The sequence below is a fragment of the Boleophthalmus pectinirostris genome, unplaced genomic scaffold (assembly GCF_026225935.1).
Source record: "Boleophthalmus pectinirostris isolate CB_2022bp ecotype Guang Dong unplaced genomic scaffold, ASM2622593v1 HiC_scaffold_13, whole genome shotgun sequence".
NCBI lineage: Eukaryota > Metazoa > Chordata > Actinopteri > Gobiiformes > Gobiidae > Boleophthalmus > Boleophthalmus pectinirostris.
This window is the reverse complement of record NW_026571036.1, coordinates 20,168,772-20,187,142: the sequence shown is the minus strand read 5'-3', so window position 1 is coordinate 20,187,142 and position 18,371 is coordinate 20,168,772. Positions and strand designations below refer to the sequence as shown.

At 36.6% G+C, this 18,371-nt stretch overlaps 3 protein-coding genes across 3 annotated transcripts; 2 read left to right on the top strand and 1 right to left on the bottom strand.

Annotated features, from left to right (window-relative positions):
• Positions 1-610: 610 nt before the first annotated feature.
• tmem63a (transmembrane protein 63A) lies at positions 611-9,943 on the top strand. Its single transcript, XM_020938821.2, has 23 exons — positions 611-762; positions 1,568-1,733; positions 1,816-1,895; positions 2,018-2,096; positions 2,172-2,209; positions 2,298-2,440; positions 2,512-2,563; positions 2,656-2,764; positions 2,843-2,913; positions 2,996-3,076; positions 3,579-3,696; positions 4,416-4,549; positions 4,651-4,791; positions 5,236-5,389; positions 5,515-5,621; positions 5,693-5,779; positions 5,915-5,992; positions 6,165-6,327; positions 6,425-6,530; positions 6,758-6,925; positions 7,016-7,131; positions 7,214-7,264; positions 7,640-9,943. Exons 2-23 carry the CDS (start codon positions 1,578-1,580, stop codon positions 7,784-7,786), a joined length of 2,379 nt encoding a protein of 792 aa, XP_020794480.1. The 5' UTR covers positions 611-762; positions 1,568-1,577; the 3' UTR covers positions 7,787-9,943.
• Positions 9,944-10,095: 152 nt separating this feature from the next.
• On the top strand, positions 10,096-15,922 carry rsph9 (radial spoke head component 9). Its single transcript, XM_020917512.2, has 6 exons — positions 10,096-10,635; positions 12,792-13,029; positions 13,105-13,273; positions 13,349-13,478; positions 13,577-13,723; positions 15,699-15,922. Exons 2-6 carry the CDS (start codon positions 12,803-12,805, stop codon positions 15,857-15,859), a joined length of 834 nt encoding a protein of 277 aa, XP_020773171.2. The 5' UTR covers positions 10,096-10,635; positions 12,792-12,802; the 3' UTR covers positions 15,860-15,922.
• Positions 15,923-15,960: 38 nt separating this feature from the next.
• On the bottom strand, positions 15,961-17,744 carry mrps18a (mitochondrial ribosomal protein S18A). Its single transcript, XM_020917521.2, has 6 exons — positions 17,562-17,744; positions 17,337-17,368; positions 17,161-17,265; positions 16,878-17,001; positions 16,705-16,783; positions 15,961-16,410 (listed from the first exon to the last, which is right to left on the bottom strand). The coding sequence occupies exons 1-6, from the start codon at positions 17,698-17,700 to the stop codon at positions 16,266-16,268; spliced, it is 624 nt and encodes a 207-aa protein (XP_020773180.1). The 5' UTR covers positions 17,701-17,744; the 3' UTR covers positions 15,961-16,265.
• Positions 17,745-18,371: the final 627 nt, after the last annotated feature.

The window sequence follows — 18,371 nt, the reverse complement described above, 5'->3', positions numbered from 1 at the left end:
TAAAAAACACTTTAAATGTTTAAATAAGTTATTGCTATTTTTAATTATTGCTATTTTTTATTTTAGACAATAGCACTGTTATAACTTATTTTTGATTGTGTTTTCAAACTAGGGTGACCAGACGTCCCTATTTACCCAGTACAGTCCCAGTTTTGAGCCTTGTCTCCTACCCCAGTAGATTCATCCAAAACCAATGATTTGCCCCAGATTTATACAAGAAATGTCCCAGGTGTCCTTATTTTTTGACAAATTTGATACCTTCCAGCCCTAAAGAGAGGCATAAATTGTCACTTGTTTAGGTAAAATACAGAAATGCATGCTTAAAGATGAGCAAAACACGAAGAAAATATGACTATGCTGACTCACATGGGCCGAGTGCATAAAACCGTCCCTTAATTACGTACTCCTTTCACAATTTTATTATTACCAACCACTCCAAACCGGTGTGTCCCAGTTATTGACTTAAACTTTTTAAAATGTTATGCAAAGTAGTTTTAAAAGTGTTAAAATTATAAACCAATACTTCCTTATTCCTAATTCTAGTTAACTTGGAAAAGAGAAGTCTCGTTTGTGTTTTTTTGAGGATGATTCACAAGAGGCAGAGCAAAAGCCAATCATACTGTGACCACGGGACTTTGAAACTGCGCATGCGTGGAACATGGACCAGAGCGCCGCAAAGTTTCTTCTTCAGTTCCGAACACAAGTCGATTTTCATTGTAAATAGGCTTTGACTTCACCGATCGGATGCCCGCAAACAGACAGGTAAGATATAATTTCAGTATGTTTTTTGTTGTGATAAGCCAAAGCGTCTACTTTCACTTTTAGCGCACAGTGATCCTAAGTGTTAAAAGTGTAATAGCAAGTAGGCTACTGTTTTGTTTTCCTGTTGTTAAAAGTACGAAACCAAAACAACATACGGTGTTAAACATTATAGATTAAATCATCTAAGTAGTGACTCATGGTGAAGATATTAGAGAGCAGCTGTCAAACTAGTTTTCGTAGGTAAGTCTCAACAAAAGCTAGTTTATTATTTCCAATCCTCATATTTAACTGGGCGTGTTTATGCTTTTAAACGCCATGTAACTAGACCTAAGTGATAAAAATAAAGTTGACAATATAATGTGACTTTTTTGAGTCTCGTGACATGTCAGCATGGTAGACCATGTTTAGTCTGGGAAAGGTGTGGCCCCCGAGCCGCGTTTGGAACGAACCACGATCAAACTTGGACCAATAAACTTTAGAGGTACTGATCACGTCGGTTTTTTGTGTGTGATAACGTATCATTAGGATTTTTTTGTCTTTAAATGTTCAGCATAGTATCCCCATTGTAGTGCGGTCTTCTTGTAGTTTTCATGGAGAATATCAGATTGTCACGCTTGTTCCTCTTCTGTGTGGTTTCTTAAAGAAGAAGTTTGTGTGAAAGTCATGGCTATTATTAGTGCCATAGAACTGTTTGCCACATTGTTGCTTTTGGGTCTTTGGCATAACTAAGCAAAGATAATTTATCAAATAGCAAGCCAGTAAAACACATTGATAATAACTTGTGTTTCATTTCTGATTTTCACAGTGGGATAGCCATGTCGTCTAAGTGGTGGAATCAGTGGCTTGTTTCCAATGGCAGCTCTCATTTAAACTTCACAGGATGCTTCAGCTCCAACCACAGCAGTGTCCTGTACGGGAACAACTTTGGAGGGATACCAGTTGTGCTTCTTCTGGACTTCTGTGTCTTCACAGTATGCATTGTCTTTGCAAAGTGCTTAATTTTTTGTTTACATAACTTGTCTACTTAAATGTACTTATTTTTATCCCCAATAGTTCCTTTTGATCATTTTCTCTATTATAAGAAAACAATTCTGGGACTTTGGACGGTTAGCGCTGGTCGCTGAAAGTGAGGGGTATGTTGACCAGTTCAACTATAACCTTTTTAACATTTATATTGTTTTGATAAATTACAAAAATAATAATTAATAAAATTATTAATGATACAATAATTAATCATTATTTATTTTTCTATTAGGTTTAATGATTTTGGACACCGGAACTATGGTCGCATGTCATCCCTACTGTCAAGCACAGATGAACACGACCATGAATTGGTATGTTAAAAAAAAATCATAATTTATATCAGTATACAGTATTTTAAATTATTTTTTTTCTTTCTTGTTGTTTAGGGCTTTTTCTCGTGGGTGCCTTACATTGTTAGAATGGAGTCAGTATCTCTATCGCTTTTACACTTAATCTCAAATTTCCACCAAGTGTCTTAAATATGCTTTGCTTCTTAATCACTTTTGTTACAGGGATGACAAAATTAAAGATAGATGTGGCATAGATGCTACAAATTACCTCTCTTTTCAACGCAATTTGATTTTCTTACTTATGGTCATAACTGTTGCCTCCCTTGGAATTATTTTGCCTGTGAACATGACTGGAGACCTTTTAGGTAATAGTGAAACTCATTTTAATATAATGTTAATGTAAATTGCATTAATGATTATTTTTGATTGTACATAGAAAACAACCCACTAAATTTTGGAAGGACAACAATAGGCAATCTTCAAAGTGGGTAAGGTCTCTGACATTACATAAGCCGCCATCTTATTGGTCTACTACTCTATATAATTGAAGTGTTTTTGGCTGACTTAACTTGTTGTACAGGGATAAGCTGCTATGGCTGCACACAATCTTTGCAGTATTTTACTTGATACTGACAGTTGTTTTTCTACGACGCCACACTTCGCAAATGAAAGACATGCGGAAAGAAATAGTAAGCCTATAAAACACACACACATATACACATAATACATTAAACCTTTTAAAACAGAAAATGCATTTTCTTTTTCAGGCTAGAAATGCATTGTTTGTGACATCAGTGCCAAAAACTGCAACAGAAGATGCTGTAATGTCTCATTTTACGTAAGTATCCTTCAGTAGCACGGGTCTTTCATAGTGAATTTAACCTTGTTGCTCAATGTCCTTGTTGTTTGATCACTTTCAGAGAAGCATATCCAACCTGCCGTGTGTGTGATGTGACTCTGGGCTTTGATGTGGCTAAACTCATGCACCTTGATAAAGAAAGGTACTCTAGACAGAGTGTTTGGTAAATATAAACTGATAGATAAGTAACACTGTTTTTATTCTTTACTGTAATGCTTTTTACACTGGTGTGCCACAAATATCATGTTGTATGGATTGTGATTATAAGATCGCTACAAGTATTTTATAAGTATTAGAATTAGTATTAGTATTTTTATTTTTTTTACAAGTATTTTTCTACATATTCATTGTCGCTGTACATTTTGGCACATTATGCATTCACAGCTCTGTCACACTGGTGGTAAAAAAATTCTGTTACACAGCTGTTCTGGGGGAGAGTCACACTATATATTACAACATAAGCATTTGATGGGTGTCCCTTGTAAAGAGGCGATATGTTACTATCGTAATGATTGGGTGTAACTTAAATGGTTGTTGACAAAGTACACTTGGCTAAGCATTTAGAACGTGGGCGGATGTGTTTGCTTTGAGTCGTCTCCTAGACATGTCTCTAACATGTGCTGCAACTTTTTTTATTATGCAAGAATACGTGCTGGAAAAAACCTACGCTACTATGAAAAAGTGTTTGAGAATACAGGCATACGTGAAATGATCAGCCCAAGAGTGTGTGGTCACCTCTGCTGTTGTGCCTCATGTGAAAAGGTGAGAAAAAAAATTATTAGATATTCAGTACTGTGTAAGCCAGTTACACTAAGCACACACACACATTGAAAAGAGATCTCTGCTGAAGCACTAGTCCTCCCTAGCAATGGTTCAAATATATTGCCTAACGGGCAATTTGATACACACAGAAATGTTGTTTTATGCTTACACTTGCTTACAAATTATATATATGAAGTTTCAGAATATATTATAGCTTAAAGAAGACACATTATCCTTTTTAGGATAGCAAAATTTAACATATGTAGATCATTATTGAATTTTATCATTATTTTCATCATAACACAACACAGTATTGATCTAAAAATGCTTAATAATAAAACTGACTTCCTATTTAAAACTGAAAAACTGTCAACCATTTCCTCATAATGGCATTTCACTGTTACAAGTGGAATTGTAGCAAATTGATATGTGATATGTTATAGGTAATGAGTTTGACTGTTTTTAATAATTAGTACATACTGGGCAGGATTAGTCAAACATGCATGAAGTCAAACATGCATGAAGTCAAACATGCATGAAGTCAAACATGCATGAATCAGTAGCAGTACAACTTGGAGTAAGCTTATGATGAGGGAACACATTGTTAAAAGCTCATAGTAGTTGATTTTACATAATATATCCTTTTTAACTAACACTAATTAGTTAACACTTTGCATTGCATCAGTAATGTATGCCTTGTATATTTTTTTTTAATTTAGGTTGATGCTATAGAGTTCTACAGCAACAAAGAAAAGCTGTTACTTGAAGATTTCAGACAGGAAGCAGAAAAGGTTCCAGAACATCCTTTGGGAATTGCATTTGTAACACTGCAGAATGAAAGAATGGCCAAGTTGTAAGTATAAACATCTTAAAATTTTTAATGTCAGTAATGATAATATACTAGTCACTGCTTACAGTTTTATCTCATAATTCAAATTTTCTTTCTTCTTTCAGCATATTAAAAGATTTTAATGCAGTGGATTGTCGCCAGAATTGCTGTTGTGGACGAGAGCGTCAGCCCTCCCAATATAGTGCACCTTTGAAAGTGAAGAAGTGGACAGTTAGTTTTGCACCACATCCCAGAAACGTGTACTGGTAAGATAACAAAATTACTAATGTCTTACTTCATCATTTGCGTGTTTTTGTTACATGGTCATATGGTACATTCACATGGTTATCGTCTTCTTCTTCTATTGTTTTTCTTTTAACTTGTGAATTGTTGTGGAAATTTCTTAATTTTTATTCTTTATTTATTTATTTTGTATGGACCAATTGCATTGGATTAGACCAGACGTATTTTTTTAAGTATTATACCAAATATGCAAATTTTCAACATCTGTCCACAGGAGGTTTAGAGTCTAGAAAGTAATTTTAAAACTTCTACACACAAGTATAAATTTACATAAGATATGACACGTTTCAAACATTATGCAATCAAAGTTTCAGAGTCCTATCCAGCTTGTTTGGGTCTATCTTGCAGAGGAATGTTGAGATGATTGAGATTTTCTGCTCATGAGTCACGTTGTTGTGTTGTGACAGGGAAAATCTCTCTGTGCGGGGTGTAATGTGGTACCTGCGCTACATACCACTCAACATTTTACTGTTTCTCCTTCTGACCTTCCTGACAACTCCCACCATCATCATCAGCACCATGGACAAGTTCAATGTTACTAAGCCCATAAAAGATCTCAATGTAAGAATTGTATATCTTGCTTTTGCTTCTTCTGCCATATCTTACATTACATTTTAATAATCTTTTAAATTGACAGTGTAAAGTTTTTACACTATGGCCTGTGTGTTTCTAACTTGTCATTTCAGAGTCCTATAATCACTCAGTTCTTCCCCACTCTCCTGCTTTGGTCCTTCTCTGCACTGCTGCCCACTGTAGTCTACTACTCCACGCTTGGAGAGGCCCATTGGAGCAGGTAAGTCATTTGTAGTAATTTTGTTTGTCCAGGAACAATTTATAATTTTCTTTCTCTCTCCTTGTTTCTAGGTCCAGTGAGCAGTTGAGTATGATGAGGAAGCTCTACTTTTTTCTGCTTTTCATGGTGCTTATACTGCCATCACTTGGACTAACAAGGTACTGTGGGTCAATATAGTTTGTATTTTTGTTATCAAATTCAAAGTTAATATGTTACAAAAACATATCTTTTGTTTCATAGTACTTACCATTTTTTTCTTTTTTGTTGTATTTTTTGTTCATGTTTTTGTCCAGTCTTGCTGTTTTCTTCAGATGGCTGTTTGATAAGAATTTTCTAGGAGATGGATGGCTTAATGGAAAGCTAAGATTTGAGTAAGTAATTGTCCAAGTTCAGAGTTCAAAAAGGTTTATTGTCAATTCTACATACGAAACATGTAAAGAATTGGAATTGTCTGATGCATTGTCTCAGATCCATTGTTTCTATAATTTAAAAAATCATAACTTTTTGAAATTTGGACTTTATACAGAAACTTCTTTTTACCAGGTGTGTATTCCTCCCCGACCAAGGAGCTTTCTTTGTTAACTACGTCATCGCCGCAGCTCTGGTGGGCTCTGGGATGGAGCTGTTACGGTTACCAGGGTTACTGCTGTACACAATTCGTCTGGTCTGTGCCCGTTCCGCTGCTGAGAGGAAATATGTGAAGCAGGTTTGTTCTACTGTTTCTTTTTAAAATAGTATAGTCATTTTAAGCTAAAATGGTATTGTTATTTTAAGGTCTATGTTATGATATTTTTTGTTTGCAGAATCAAGCCTACGAGTTTGAGTATGGAGCTATGTACGGCTGGAGCCTCTGTGTGTTCACTGTAATCATGGCCTACAGCATCGTATGTCCTATTATTGTACCTTTTGGTAAGAACCCTCTCCATCTGTTATAGCAGTGGTCTGAATGTATAAAAATGGAGAACCATTTTATTTCTACTTAAATTGTATATGCATGCCACATATTATATTAAAATGTGTTTCCTGATGGTACTGAATAGCTTGAACAATGACTAACTAAACTTCCTATCTACAGTTTGCCCATGATGTATTTTTTTTATATGTAATTTACTACACTGACTTGATGTATATTCCAGGTCTGCTATACATGTTACTGAAGCACCTAGTGGACAAACACAACCTGTACTTTGCCTATCTCCCTGCCAGCCTGGACAAGAGGGTTCACATGGGAGCTGTTAATCAAGCCATGGCTGCTCCCATCATCTGCCTTATATGGCTATACTTCTTCTCTGTGCTGAGAACTGGTTAGAAATGCTTTTAAATTTACCATGTGGCTCTACTTTCTGTGGCATACTTACTCACTTTTTTTTTCTTTTGTTAATCTCTGTATTTAGGTTTTATGGCAGCCACGTCCCTTTTCACACTTGTAGTGCTGTGTATCACTGTCGGCATCTGCCTTAGCTACACCTGCTTTGGCGTCTTTAAGTATCTCAGTCCACACAATTATAAGGTGAGTTTTAATATAACCTAACCTTATTTAATAGGCGAAATATAAAATGTATCCAAAAACTCTTTACTATGTTTAAATGCAGATTTCAGAGGAGGATGAAGATGCAGGGGAAGGAGCAGAAGAAAAGACCATGGTAATTTTAATTCTAATGGTTTTAATACCTTGTACCTGATGTACCATGGGTGAAGAAGACGTGAGTCCAAACCACTTAGTCCCTTCACTCATTTGTTGAACCGTGATAGACAAACATCTATCAGGCATTTCAGTTGTTTCCACATAGTCCCCATCCAACAATGTGCCTGATGGTTTTCATCCAACAAAAAGCCTTTTAGAATGCACAGATGCTATCTTTTGGTCTCTTTTCTTCCTAAAATAACAGCTATTATATTAAACTTTATGGTGTCAAGAGCATTGTCTTCAACTACAAGATAAAAAACACAGGACTTTTTTCTAATAAACTTTGATTTTGTCTGAGCTAGTAATGACAGTTGTACCTTCTCTTTCATAGGTCTACCTTCCCAGAGTGCTCAATACCAAATCTCCAGCTCAGCCCCAGCAAGAGGAGGAGCCCCCAAAATCAAACTTTTATGGTTCAACAGAGGACAGCCCTGTCTGTGACACAAGTGCAGTGGAGGACACTGCTTCAGATACATGAGTCAGTGAACTGTATCAAAAATATTAATATTTTTATCTGCCAAATATACACTGCCAGTAGGGTATTGCCTCTAGTTTTTCCAGTTAAGACTCTGCTTGATATTGTTCACAAAAACGTAATACTTAAATCATCACTGCAAATGCCAAAGTAATGAAGAAGAAAAAAAAATTTTACTGTATAATGCCAGTGGTAACCTGCCAAGGGAATCTCCTTTTTAAGTGCACTTTTATACTTTTAAGAGGTCTATTTATTAACTACTTTATGGTTTTGTCCCTGGCTTACTGAAGGTTTAGAAATTCTTAATATTTTGATTGATACTTTGCAGCTGATGTCATCAACATTCTCGGGGTGTGAAGCTAACTGCTCTGTCTGAAGCTCTGTTACTCATGTTAGATTTTAATCTGAGCTTCATTTTAACACAATTTGACCAGAAAGAGCTGACTTAGTTAATAATAATAATAATGCATTAGTCTTATATAGCGCTTTTCTAGACACTCAAGGTCGCTTTACTATTTGGTGCATTATTCATGCACTCCACACTTGGTGATGGTAAGCCACTGTTGTAGCCACAGCTGACCTGAGGCAGACTAACTAAAGTGACCCTGCCAATTTGCGACATCGACCCCTCTGACCACCACCATCACTCATACACAGACCACCCTCATACTAGACAATGTGGGTGAAGTGTCTTGCCTGAGGGCACAACAACAGTTTTTGCCACTGGTGCCCCACTGTGGTACCTGGTACTCCTAGCAGTATCTTATCTAAGTACTAACCAAGCCCTGCCCCAGACGAGATCAGGCTTTGACAAGGAGGTTTGGCCACATGTTGTAGTTAAACTACAGATGTTTTGTACTTTTAAACGAGTGTTTCACATATAAAAGTACAGTCAGAAGCTAGGTAGCATTAGCCAATCACAAACTCTTGAAAATGTGTTGTCTAAGTCCATTTTATATGTTTTCTTGAGTTTTCAGACAATTATAAAACAAGATGCAGAATGTATGTAGAATACCCCCAGTGTGAAGTCATTGCAAAGTATCAATATAGTATAATTGTAATCAATTGTCATGTACACTGTTTGATGAAACAACTATGATATTTTTGTTACTTCAGCGATGCACAACATTTTATTCAAGAAGGATTGCCATATGCTCATTTTGCCACTGGAGGGCACTGTTTGCCTACTTTAAAACTTCACTTGGCATTAAACACACATCACTACTTACAGTATGTCTTAAGTGATTCAGGGGCTGGAATGAATGCTTTACTGTGTAACTTTTCCAGTAGCTCTGCCCCCTCACCTGATCCTTTCGTGCTAAGCGTCTTTTGTATTGCTGTCCTTCCCTGTTGGTCACACCACCTGCGTCAGCTAAAAGACGGAGTAGTGGCCACAGTTGTTAAATATGGCTAATGAATTGATAAGTATACAAAACTACTGAGTATAAGAGATCAGGAAACTTTTTAATGTTTCCAAAACAGATTAATGTCTCTTATCTAAGCATTAAATCTGCAATTTATTTAGTTTTGTATCATATCTGGGTACAAATTGGCTTAGGAAATTTAAAACTATCTTTGTGATTCAGCTGCAAACATCAGTATTATGGCAGGTATTTAAAAGAATATGAAAATACAATAGGTCAGAGTAGAGAAACAGTTAAAGTTATAATGAGATAAAATTAACTTATGTAACAGAATGTCATGAGAAAACAATGCCTGGTTAGAATGCAAAACCGCTAATAAGCTGCAGATACTGTATTCTCATGTGGTCTAAATGTTTTGCATCTGATATCAAAACATGACTAACAATGGCTTTGCATGTGTTGTGTATGTGATGGTTGTTCTCGCTCAATAAAGTAGGATTTATGTGAATAGCTCAGCCAATGACACACTATATTCTGACCCAACTCCTGACCACAAGCTAAAACTTCAAATACTCTCAGTGCCTAAATGTATTCTCAACAGGAAAAGGTTTCCAGTTGTGGAAACGGAGTTTCACATTTCCTGAACAGATTTTTTTTAACATGATGACCAAATCTTGCAAAACAACTTTTTTTTAAAGTGTATGGAAGATGTGTGGTATTTTTTTGGAGCTGTGTTTTGTAACTGTATGATTTGCGGGAATGTTGGGAGATTTTAAATAAATACAAACTAAATTTACTGAGGCCCTTGTCAGTATTTCTGACACTCTTCAAATGTGCACGCAAATCATGTCAAAACACTTGAGTGTTGAGTTTTTCTATCCTAGTTTAAATCCAGAATAGAAATATATTTATGAATAGATTTCAAACTTTTAAGATTGCATTGATACTGGAGATGTTTTTGCTAACTTTTGATACAACTATTAATCTGTGCTTTTCCTTATGTGCAGCCTGGTGAACTTGCTGCCCCCAGTCACAGTATTGTTGCGTCTGTGCCTTTGTAAAACACAGACACTATTATGCAGTCACTCCACTTCCTCTTCTCTCTCAGCATTCACTTAATTGTACACTCCCAGGCTGCGAGAACCAAGTAAGAGCTTATTTGTGTGTCCGTATGTGTGTATCAAATAAGAATTAGACCCATTTGGAGCTCTGGGTCTGGTCGTTTAGGGTCAAGTTTTCTTCATGTCACCCTCAAGATCGATGGATGTGACCCCCGGGTGCCCTGATTTGTATACAAACATTGCTGGAGCCAATCAGGACGCAGCGTTGGATAGTGCCAGCCAATCAGAGCCCCGGGCCTTGGTGTTCTGTGGCACTCCCATGTTTTGTCGGTCAGGATTAGCTCCGTGGTAACGGTGGTCTCCGGGGAGCCGAGGTTCCCAGAGCTGTGGGACGGGTCTACAAACACTACTGCTGCTGATGAGAGAGGTACTTCTGTCTGAGGGCCAATGGGGTTGAAAGAGCAGTGTACATCTTGTTACTTCTGCTACACACTCTCCTACTCTCACACTCTAATGAGGTACCATCCAAATCCAGAAGTGCTCAAAATATGTACTTATTGTGAAATGACATATAGTCTAGCCTCTAAAAACATTCAACAAAGTTACTTGATGAGTAAGTAAGCTATTATTTCCACATATTTCCCAAATGTAGAAAGCATAGACCATTTTATTATTTTACAGATTGTAGGTCTATAAAAATAACACTTTCAACAGGGCTTCAGTTTTGTATTACTACATGTAACATTTCAGAAGTTTTTTCTATTAAAAATATATATTTCAATTGTTAATTGCTATGGTACAGGTCCTATTTTCTCATCACTTGAAGCCCATAGATAGAGCTTTTCAGTTCCTGGTACTTCTTCTTGTAGCAGCCCCCATTTGATGCACAACAATTATGAATTGGTGCCACACTTTGGGAACCTGCATGTTAAACTATCATGCAATTACACAAGAACTACTTATCTTTGTAGCTGTAATGTGGTATAATTATAATTACTTGTTAAAGAAAAAGTTAAAACACGCCATAATTTTAAAGACTGGAGTGTAGGTGGGTCAAAAATTATAACCTATCTTCTTCAGTTCTCCCTCAATTTAACTGTAGATGCCAACATCAGTGCATTTGTGTGGGTTGGTGAAGAGGCAGTCTCTAGTCTGCTTGTATGAGGGGTACAGAGAAGAGAAGTCACCCCACTCTCTGGCTTTCTCAATGGGCCAACAGAGCTCTGAGCCAAGCTGCTGAGCTCACCACTGCTGACCAATCACATGATTCCAAAAAAGACTTTTGTTTCTGCAATCACAGCCACCACTATAAGGTAGCCAGTGAATGCACTACAGGGAGGAAAAAGCATATGAAAAAGCAATAAATACAAGCCAATATACATTACATACTATAGACCCTATGCTTTATTTAATTTAAATGCATTTCTAGATACCACTTTTAATACCAGGGTTTTGTTTTATACTTCCTTAAACTTCTCTTTTTTTGTTGTTTCTTTTGATTCTTAATTGTCACTCATTACATTATGTTTTTCGTATTTCATATTGCTACATGCAATGGCATGGCACTTTGTCCTGTATAGGCCTAAACAAACTTGAACTTGGCTAATGTTTAAAGACAAACTTATAGCATAATGAGAACAGTGCATGTGAGGTGACTGAGTGAAGGGGCATCCTTAAGTACAGGATCTGTCTGACTCTTTTATTGTTGAAAATTATTTGTTGGAGAGCAGCCAGATGTGTTTAGTGGGTAACTTCAGTTACACACTGTTTTCATTGGGCTCTGGACTTGAGCCAGGAAACACCAGCAAAGAGTTCATTTAATGTCCATTTAAAATGGGGTACACAGGGGATTTAAACACCACTCTGTCTGAAATCCAAACAAGAAAAACACTCATGTCAAATTACTTTAAGTCCTAATACAATTATAAAAACACTAGAGGCCTATGACCCAATCCAAGAAACTATTAGAGAAGATGATTTTCTCATTTTTGCAACACATAATTTCTGCTGTCTAAATATGTAATTTTAAAAAAATGCAGCAACAGCAACACGTAATTTGTTACTAAAAGGCCAACGTGTCTCAATGAACAAAAGAAAAAGCATGCTGCAAAGTGAAGTTAAAATGTTGGTTTTCTGGCACTATTGCTTTACACACCCCTCTGCCAAGCATGCATTGCCTAACATTAGTTCGATCCAAGCATACATCCTGCCAGCTGTGCATAAGGCTTAGCTAAATCTGCCTATGACACTTGATGAAAAACTGCCAGCCCACAGTCCCACCCTTGGAGAGAGGGTTAAGCCAGTCAGCGCCAAGTGTCAAAAAAGGAAATAGCCCATTTATGCAATTTAGTAATGTATTTATCCTACAGTATTAAGTTAAATGTAGTAGCTATACTTAATTGTACATAGCAAATGAAAAGAGACAAAAAGTTGACAAATTGTTGTCATGGCAACCCATTTGTTGTCATTAGTAGCGAAACTGGCTCCGCTACAGGCAACTTTAGCCTCTGTGAGCTAGCCTAGCTTGAGAAACGTGCTAAAATCAACATAAACTCGCTTAGTTTGTTCATGTTTTCTGTTTAGCGTTTGGAACAATGGACTCAAACTCGTTATTATACGCTTTGGACCTCGTAGCCGGTAGCGGCCACACTTTGACTGTGGAGGAAAAGACTGTTCTGAGCACTTCGCTGGTGATTCTGAAGAAAAATTTCAAGTTTAATAGAGTTTTATTTTGGGGTAAAATATTAGGATTAAAAAACGACTACTTTATTGCTCAAGGGCGAGGAGAAGACGAGATGCAAGACCAGAAGTACCTGTACAGGTAAATCCAGTCATGAGTATGTATGGTCTCTACTAATTAAATAGCCTTGTTTAAAAAGGTGTTGTTTTGTCTCAGCTTTAACTGCATGGACTGGAACCTGCTGCCCCCAGCCACTGACTCCATGATCCAGGAGGTGTTCAAAGCTGCCAAAGGCCGCTTCATGGGTGACCCCTCATATGTTTATGAGAATGTTGTGATTCAGAAAAAAGGGGAAGGTGAAGAGGCTGAAGCAGAGGAATTAAAGGTAAGTGATGTTTTTGTACTGATGTACTCCAAGTGGATGGTGTACTCTATTGATAAAATACTGTGTGTGTCACAGATTAAAATGACAGAGGAAAACAGACTAGCCGTGACAGTTTATCAAATAGATCTGGAAGTGTCTGTGGTTCCAAGAGGTGCTTTTATCAAAAGTCCACATGGGCTGGTGCAAGTAAACCGCAGCTTTGGAGGTGAATTGTACTAATATACTACTACTTCTACACTCTTGCCCTCATGTAGCCTAATAAGAATCCAATTTGCTAACTAAACCTCAGTGTAAATTTTTCAGGTCTGTCTTATTCAGAAGCTGGAAAACTGGACAATTTCCTGCATTTCACTAAACAAAAGAATATGAAGAAAAGATCTATTCTAGAAATGGCTGATCTGAACCCTGTGATGGACATCATGGATCTAATCAGTGATGATATTCCCAAAGGTAAGCAACTACAGCTTAGTACACAGTTTTCATTAACCTTATTAGTCAAAATACATTTTACAGTCATTTTTCCAAAGTGTGCTCCAAATGTTCCTCGATTAAATTCCAATGAATCATGGAGATGGCACTGAATAAAAATAGGCAGATGCTTTTTCAAAGATTCTTTTCCCGTAATATTTGGTCTGACATAAATTATTACTCTTATTGTCCGTTCAAACCACCAAAAAAAGTTTCTTTTATAGTGGAAGAATTTTCATTAGTTTTCTCATCAATTTCTGATTAAAAGTGACAGAGCTTCTATTTGCAGTATGAAAAGAAATTCAGCAGGGAATTTAGTGAAGATTCATTGGACGCAATGATGCCAGAATAGTCCAAGGCTTGCACATATTTGTGTTCAGGCCAGCTTGTTTCTGACAAATTTGACTGAATTGAAGATTTTTTTTTCCATGTATATAAGCAGCAAGTTGTACAAAACATTACTGAAGAATGCTTTTCAGTCAATGCAAAAGTTGTTGAGTTTAGGTTTGTCACAATGTCAAAGGTTGTTATCATTATTCTGAGAAATATTAGTTATTGGAACCATTACCAAGTTATAATGAAAGTCCTCACTCTCATTGTCTAAAGCATTATCATTTATATGTGACCAGCTTGGAAAATCAGTTGACCAGCCTGAGAAATCAAGATGACACCTTCTGAATTATAAAGCAGTAAAGCCAGAAAAAAATAATTATAAATAATAAAAAAATAAATATTTATTTTTTTGGAGTAGATTAAGCCTTATTTTTGCTTGTAAAATTTTTACTTTTTTTTTTTTACTTACCCTTCCAAATAATGATTATGAATTATCCAAATAATCTTCACATCTCTAATTGACTTTAGTTTTATGAAACAGTACACCAGTAACAGATTAGACATTTAAATTGTGTTATCAGTAGTGCATTAGTGAATGTGTGCTACATAAAGGTGAATATTGAAACACATTTTACTGGAGATTCCTCTGTGTCTGTGGTCTAGTGGAACGGCAGTAGAGGATATGTGCTTTAGAGGAGTAAAAATGTTTAGTGCCTGTGACTAAGCTCGCCACTCTTTGATTTAGGAGTGTTCCGTGTACTGTGTATGTTTGCGTGTGTTCTCCGCTGCAGACATTACACAGCTGTCTCAAGGCCTCTCTGAGCAGTCTCCAGTTGTACAGCTCCCTACTTACTGTTTAAACTCTTATACTCTGTGTCCAGAGTATATGGCATTTTTCTTCTCCTACTTAAAGACAGGTGCCCCCATTTCAGAAATCCATTCAAGCATTTTATCATAGAGGGACTATAACTTGTTTTCACTTACATCTAACTCACTGCAGCATACTGATTTTAGCGGTGCATTGTTGGCCCATGAATTTGTCACACCCAAACTGCAACAGGTTTGTCTGTGAATAGCACAAAAGCAATGATTTATTGAAGGATTTCCCTAGAGTGGCATGACGTGACTGCATCAAACATCCTTACTTCCCGTCTTAAAAAGTAAAGCCAGCTACAGACAGCTGTGTAAAGAAAGCAAGGCCATGTACACTATAACAGTGTTGTATCAGGGTTTTCAAGATAATCCTGGATGCTATTATTTTCAGTTTGTAAGAAAATAAAAAAATATCAAAACTAAATAAGCAGATCCCAAAACCATGGTTACAACATACGTATTATTATTATGACTCTTAGAAAAGTATTTCTTTTTCCCATATTTAGCTTTTCTTTCTTTCTTTGTTACTCATAACAAAGCCCTGGTTGTTGATTTTAACACACCCCTTTCCAAACAAAACAATAGCATGTATTTCATTACTGTTGGGTGTAATCATCTACGTCACCTACTTGTATATCAAATGCCATGAATGAAAAGGATTTCAGCCAAAAATATGATAAATCAGATTTTGATGTTGGAATACAGATACTGAACATGTTTTTAATTAATACAATCATTTGCATAATTCTAGGCTCGTGGCACTTGCGGTTTGAATGCGCCAACCAAGTGTGTGTGATCCGCAGTCACATGTGGCTTGGGCTGACCTTCTACCACATCCCAATGACCCCACAGCACGGATACATCTACATCGGAGATGGCACAAGGAACCTGGACCTGCCTTTTATGCTTTAAAGAATTCTTTAAGATGTTGGTATTTTGATTTAAGAGATAAATAAATGTGGACAATGACTCAAACATTTAGTACAGTCTCAATTCAAATTAGGAAGCAGAGCAAATGTCAATATTTTATTAGCTGCACATAAAATTGAGAATGAGTAAACAATGCATACCACCTACTTTGAACTTGTGATGTTGAGCCAAATTAACTTGTCGATGACCTCACCTCAAGGGTTTTCTGAGAGCCAGCAGCAGAGACTAAATGGAAGGCTTTGGGTGAGGTTAAGCAGCTTTATAAACACTTGGTCGAATAAATACAGATGGAGAGAGGTTTCCAGAAAAGTATATTTTGAGAGGGTGAGTCCAGTTGCCGGGGAAATAGGTCAATTTGGGACAAAACAAAATCCACTTGGTACTTTTTTCAGTGTTTGATGTACAGTGGTTTGACACCATAACGCACATTGTCCCGAAGCAAAGGGTGTCCTACATGCATAGGCTTCTTATTCCACTTCAGTCCTTTTTTGTAGATGGGCTTTACTGTGTTGACAGACCAACGTGTCAGGTATCTAAGACACATAAATAAAATGTTCAGAAGTATGTTTTCATTAGTTAAAAGTATTGATGCCATCAGATAAACACTATGTTTATTTTATTAATATTATACATGTATACACTAATACATCAGCAGTCATTGTATGGGAATTGCCTGTGAGAACTAAATTACTTGATTTTTGTTACTTCAAAATAACATTATCCAATAATATTATTTGGATAGAAAAGTTTAATATAACTCAGCATTCAATGACAATTCTCACTGTGTGACAAGATGAATAAAATATGTATAAATAATCATAACATACCTGTTGAGTTTGGGTCTCGGGGTCTTCGTAGATGGGACATGACCCTCAGGAAGTTTGGGTCTGTGATCCGGGAGCAGACCTAACAGGATAATATAAGACATATAATAAATAATGATAATAATAATATTAAAGACATTATGGGACACTGGACGACAGTAAACACACACACAGACCTGCTCTGTGAGCCATCTGCACACACACGGCGATCTTATGATGTTCCTCAGAACAGAGACCAGTGATCCTCCGTGGCAGCATCCCTCCATCTGATCGGATAAACTGACTCAACAGCAACACATCCTGACAGAAAGAGGTCACACAGAAATCAGTCATCTTTATATGGGAAGTCCATCATTTTCATTATACTGAATTAGTATTTATTTAATATGAATTACTGTACTCAAGTTTAGTAAATAACATTTTTACCATATCTACAAATTATAAAACAAAGTATCGTACTGTATAATCGTATTTGTGTTGGAGATTCCACCTGTAGATGGGACATTTAGCTGCAGGGTTTGGGGGCTCTGGAGCTGGTGGTGTATCCAGTATTTTACCTTCAAGCTGTTGCAGAAAATTAAATGTTTTACACAACTCCATAACATTTAATAAGTGAATGATACATTTTTACTTACAGTTGTAGTCTTGCCTTCTTGCTTCTCCACCACTGAAAAACGCGAATTAAAGTAAATCCCATAGTCAAAGGTAAACCTCAACAAAATGCTTTCGGAAGTAAAAAGCTAATAGTTACATCTGTATGCGTTTAGTGCGTGATTTAGCGGTTTTCTAAGGCTACATCAATATGGGCTACATAGAGCTAGCCTCGACAGCGTCAGATTGTTATGTTTGGAGACACTTACCCTTTCGAATCCCTCTGCTCTGCACCGCCAGTACTGAAACTAAAGGTCCATTTACATTTTGAAGATTAGGTGTATTGTTACACAGCTTTAAACTATTAAATGAGGTCCACATAGACCTCAACATGCAGCGAGCAGCCATATTTATTTTTTGACCTTCGCGTGCATCTCTCTTCCTGTCAGTAAGTCTCGCGAGACTGACTAAACGGCAAACTGCAGGGTCTTGGGGCTTTGGCGTGGCTCTGTGTGCTATGGGGTTTCTCACATGCAGGTATATCAAATCTAACTTTCACAGAGGTTTCATGAAGTGACAACTACTTCTATAATGTATATTTTGGATGAAAATAATACAGACATAGGTCTGTATTATTTTATTATTTATTGTCAACAAACTAAATAAAAATCACGTTTCTCAGGCTTAGGGCAAACTTGTGCAGGCATAGGAGATCGTTAACAGACTTTGTTGTCCAGATAAAACGACCTGACACAAACTAAGTTTGTTCAACACAAAGTTATCATAGGAACATAATTGTGTTTCAGTTGCAATAATTAAAATCATGTAGCCCGTTATCAGCCTGAATTTGTTTGAAAACAAGGTAATAATTTATATATAATGATATATAGCAATGATAATTATGTATATAATTGTTATATTTGTATAATTTTTTTTCATTTGTGTTAGAGACTGAATGTCTTCTTCAGGCATGACTAAGGTTACTTGGGTTCATTTTCAAATGCATTATTTTCCCTAACAAGTTGTCATCAACCATGAAGAACCTAAAAGAATATGTTTATGTATGACCATTGAGCAGT

Excerpts from the sequence above, each read along its gene's own strand:
- tmem63a (XM_020938821.2), top strand. The coding sequence starts at position 1,578 with ATGTCGTCTAAGTGGTGGAATCAGTGGCTTGTTTCCAATGGCAGCTCT. Across the intron at positions 5,390-5,514 it reads AGCCCATAAAAGATCTCAAT|AGTCCTATAATCACTCAGTT; the intron begins GTAAGAATTGTA and ends TTGTCATTTCAG. Across the intron at positions 5,993-6,164 it reads AATGGAAAGCTAAGATTTGA|GTGTGTATTCCTCCCCGACC; the intron begins GTAAGTAATTGT and ends TCTTTTTACCAG.
- rsph9 (XM_020917512.2), top strand. The coding sequence starts at position 12,803 with ATGGACTCAAACTCGTTATTATACGCTTTGGACCTCGTAGCCGGTAGC. Across the intron at positions 13,274-13,348 it reads CTGAAGCAGAGGAATTAAAG|ATTAAAATGACAGAGGAAAA; the intron begins GTAAGTGATGTT and ends TGTGTGTCACAG. Across the intron at positions 13,724-15,698 it reads CAGTGATGATATTCCCAAAG|GCTCGTGGCACTTGCGGTTT; the intron begins GTAAGCAACTAC and ends GCATAATTCTAG.
- mrps18a (XM_020917521.2), bottom strand. The coding sequence starts at position 17,700 with ATGGCTGCTCGCTGCATGTTGAGGTCTATGTGGACCTCATTTAATAGT. Across the intron at positions 17,002-17,160 it reads AACACAAATACGATTATACA|GATGTGTTGCTGTTGAGTCA; the intron begins GTACGATACTTT and ends TCTTTCTGTCAG. Across the intron at positions 16,411-16,704 it reads CCGAGACCCAAACTCAACAG|ATACCTGACACGTTGGTCTG; the intron begins GTATGTTATGAT and ends TATGTGTCTTAG.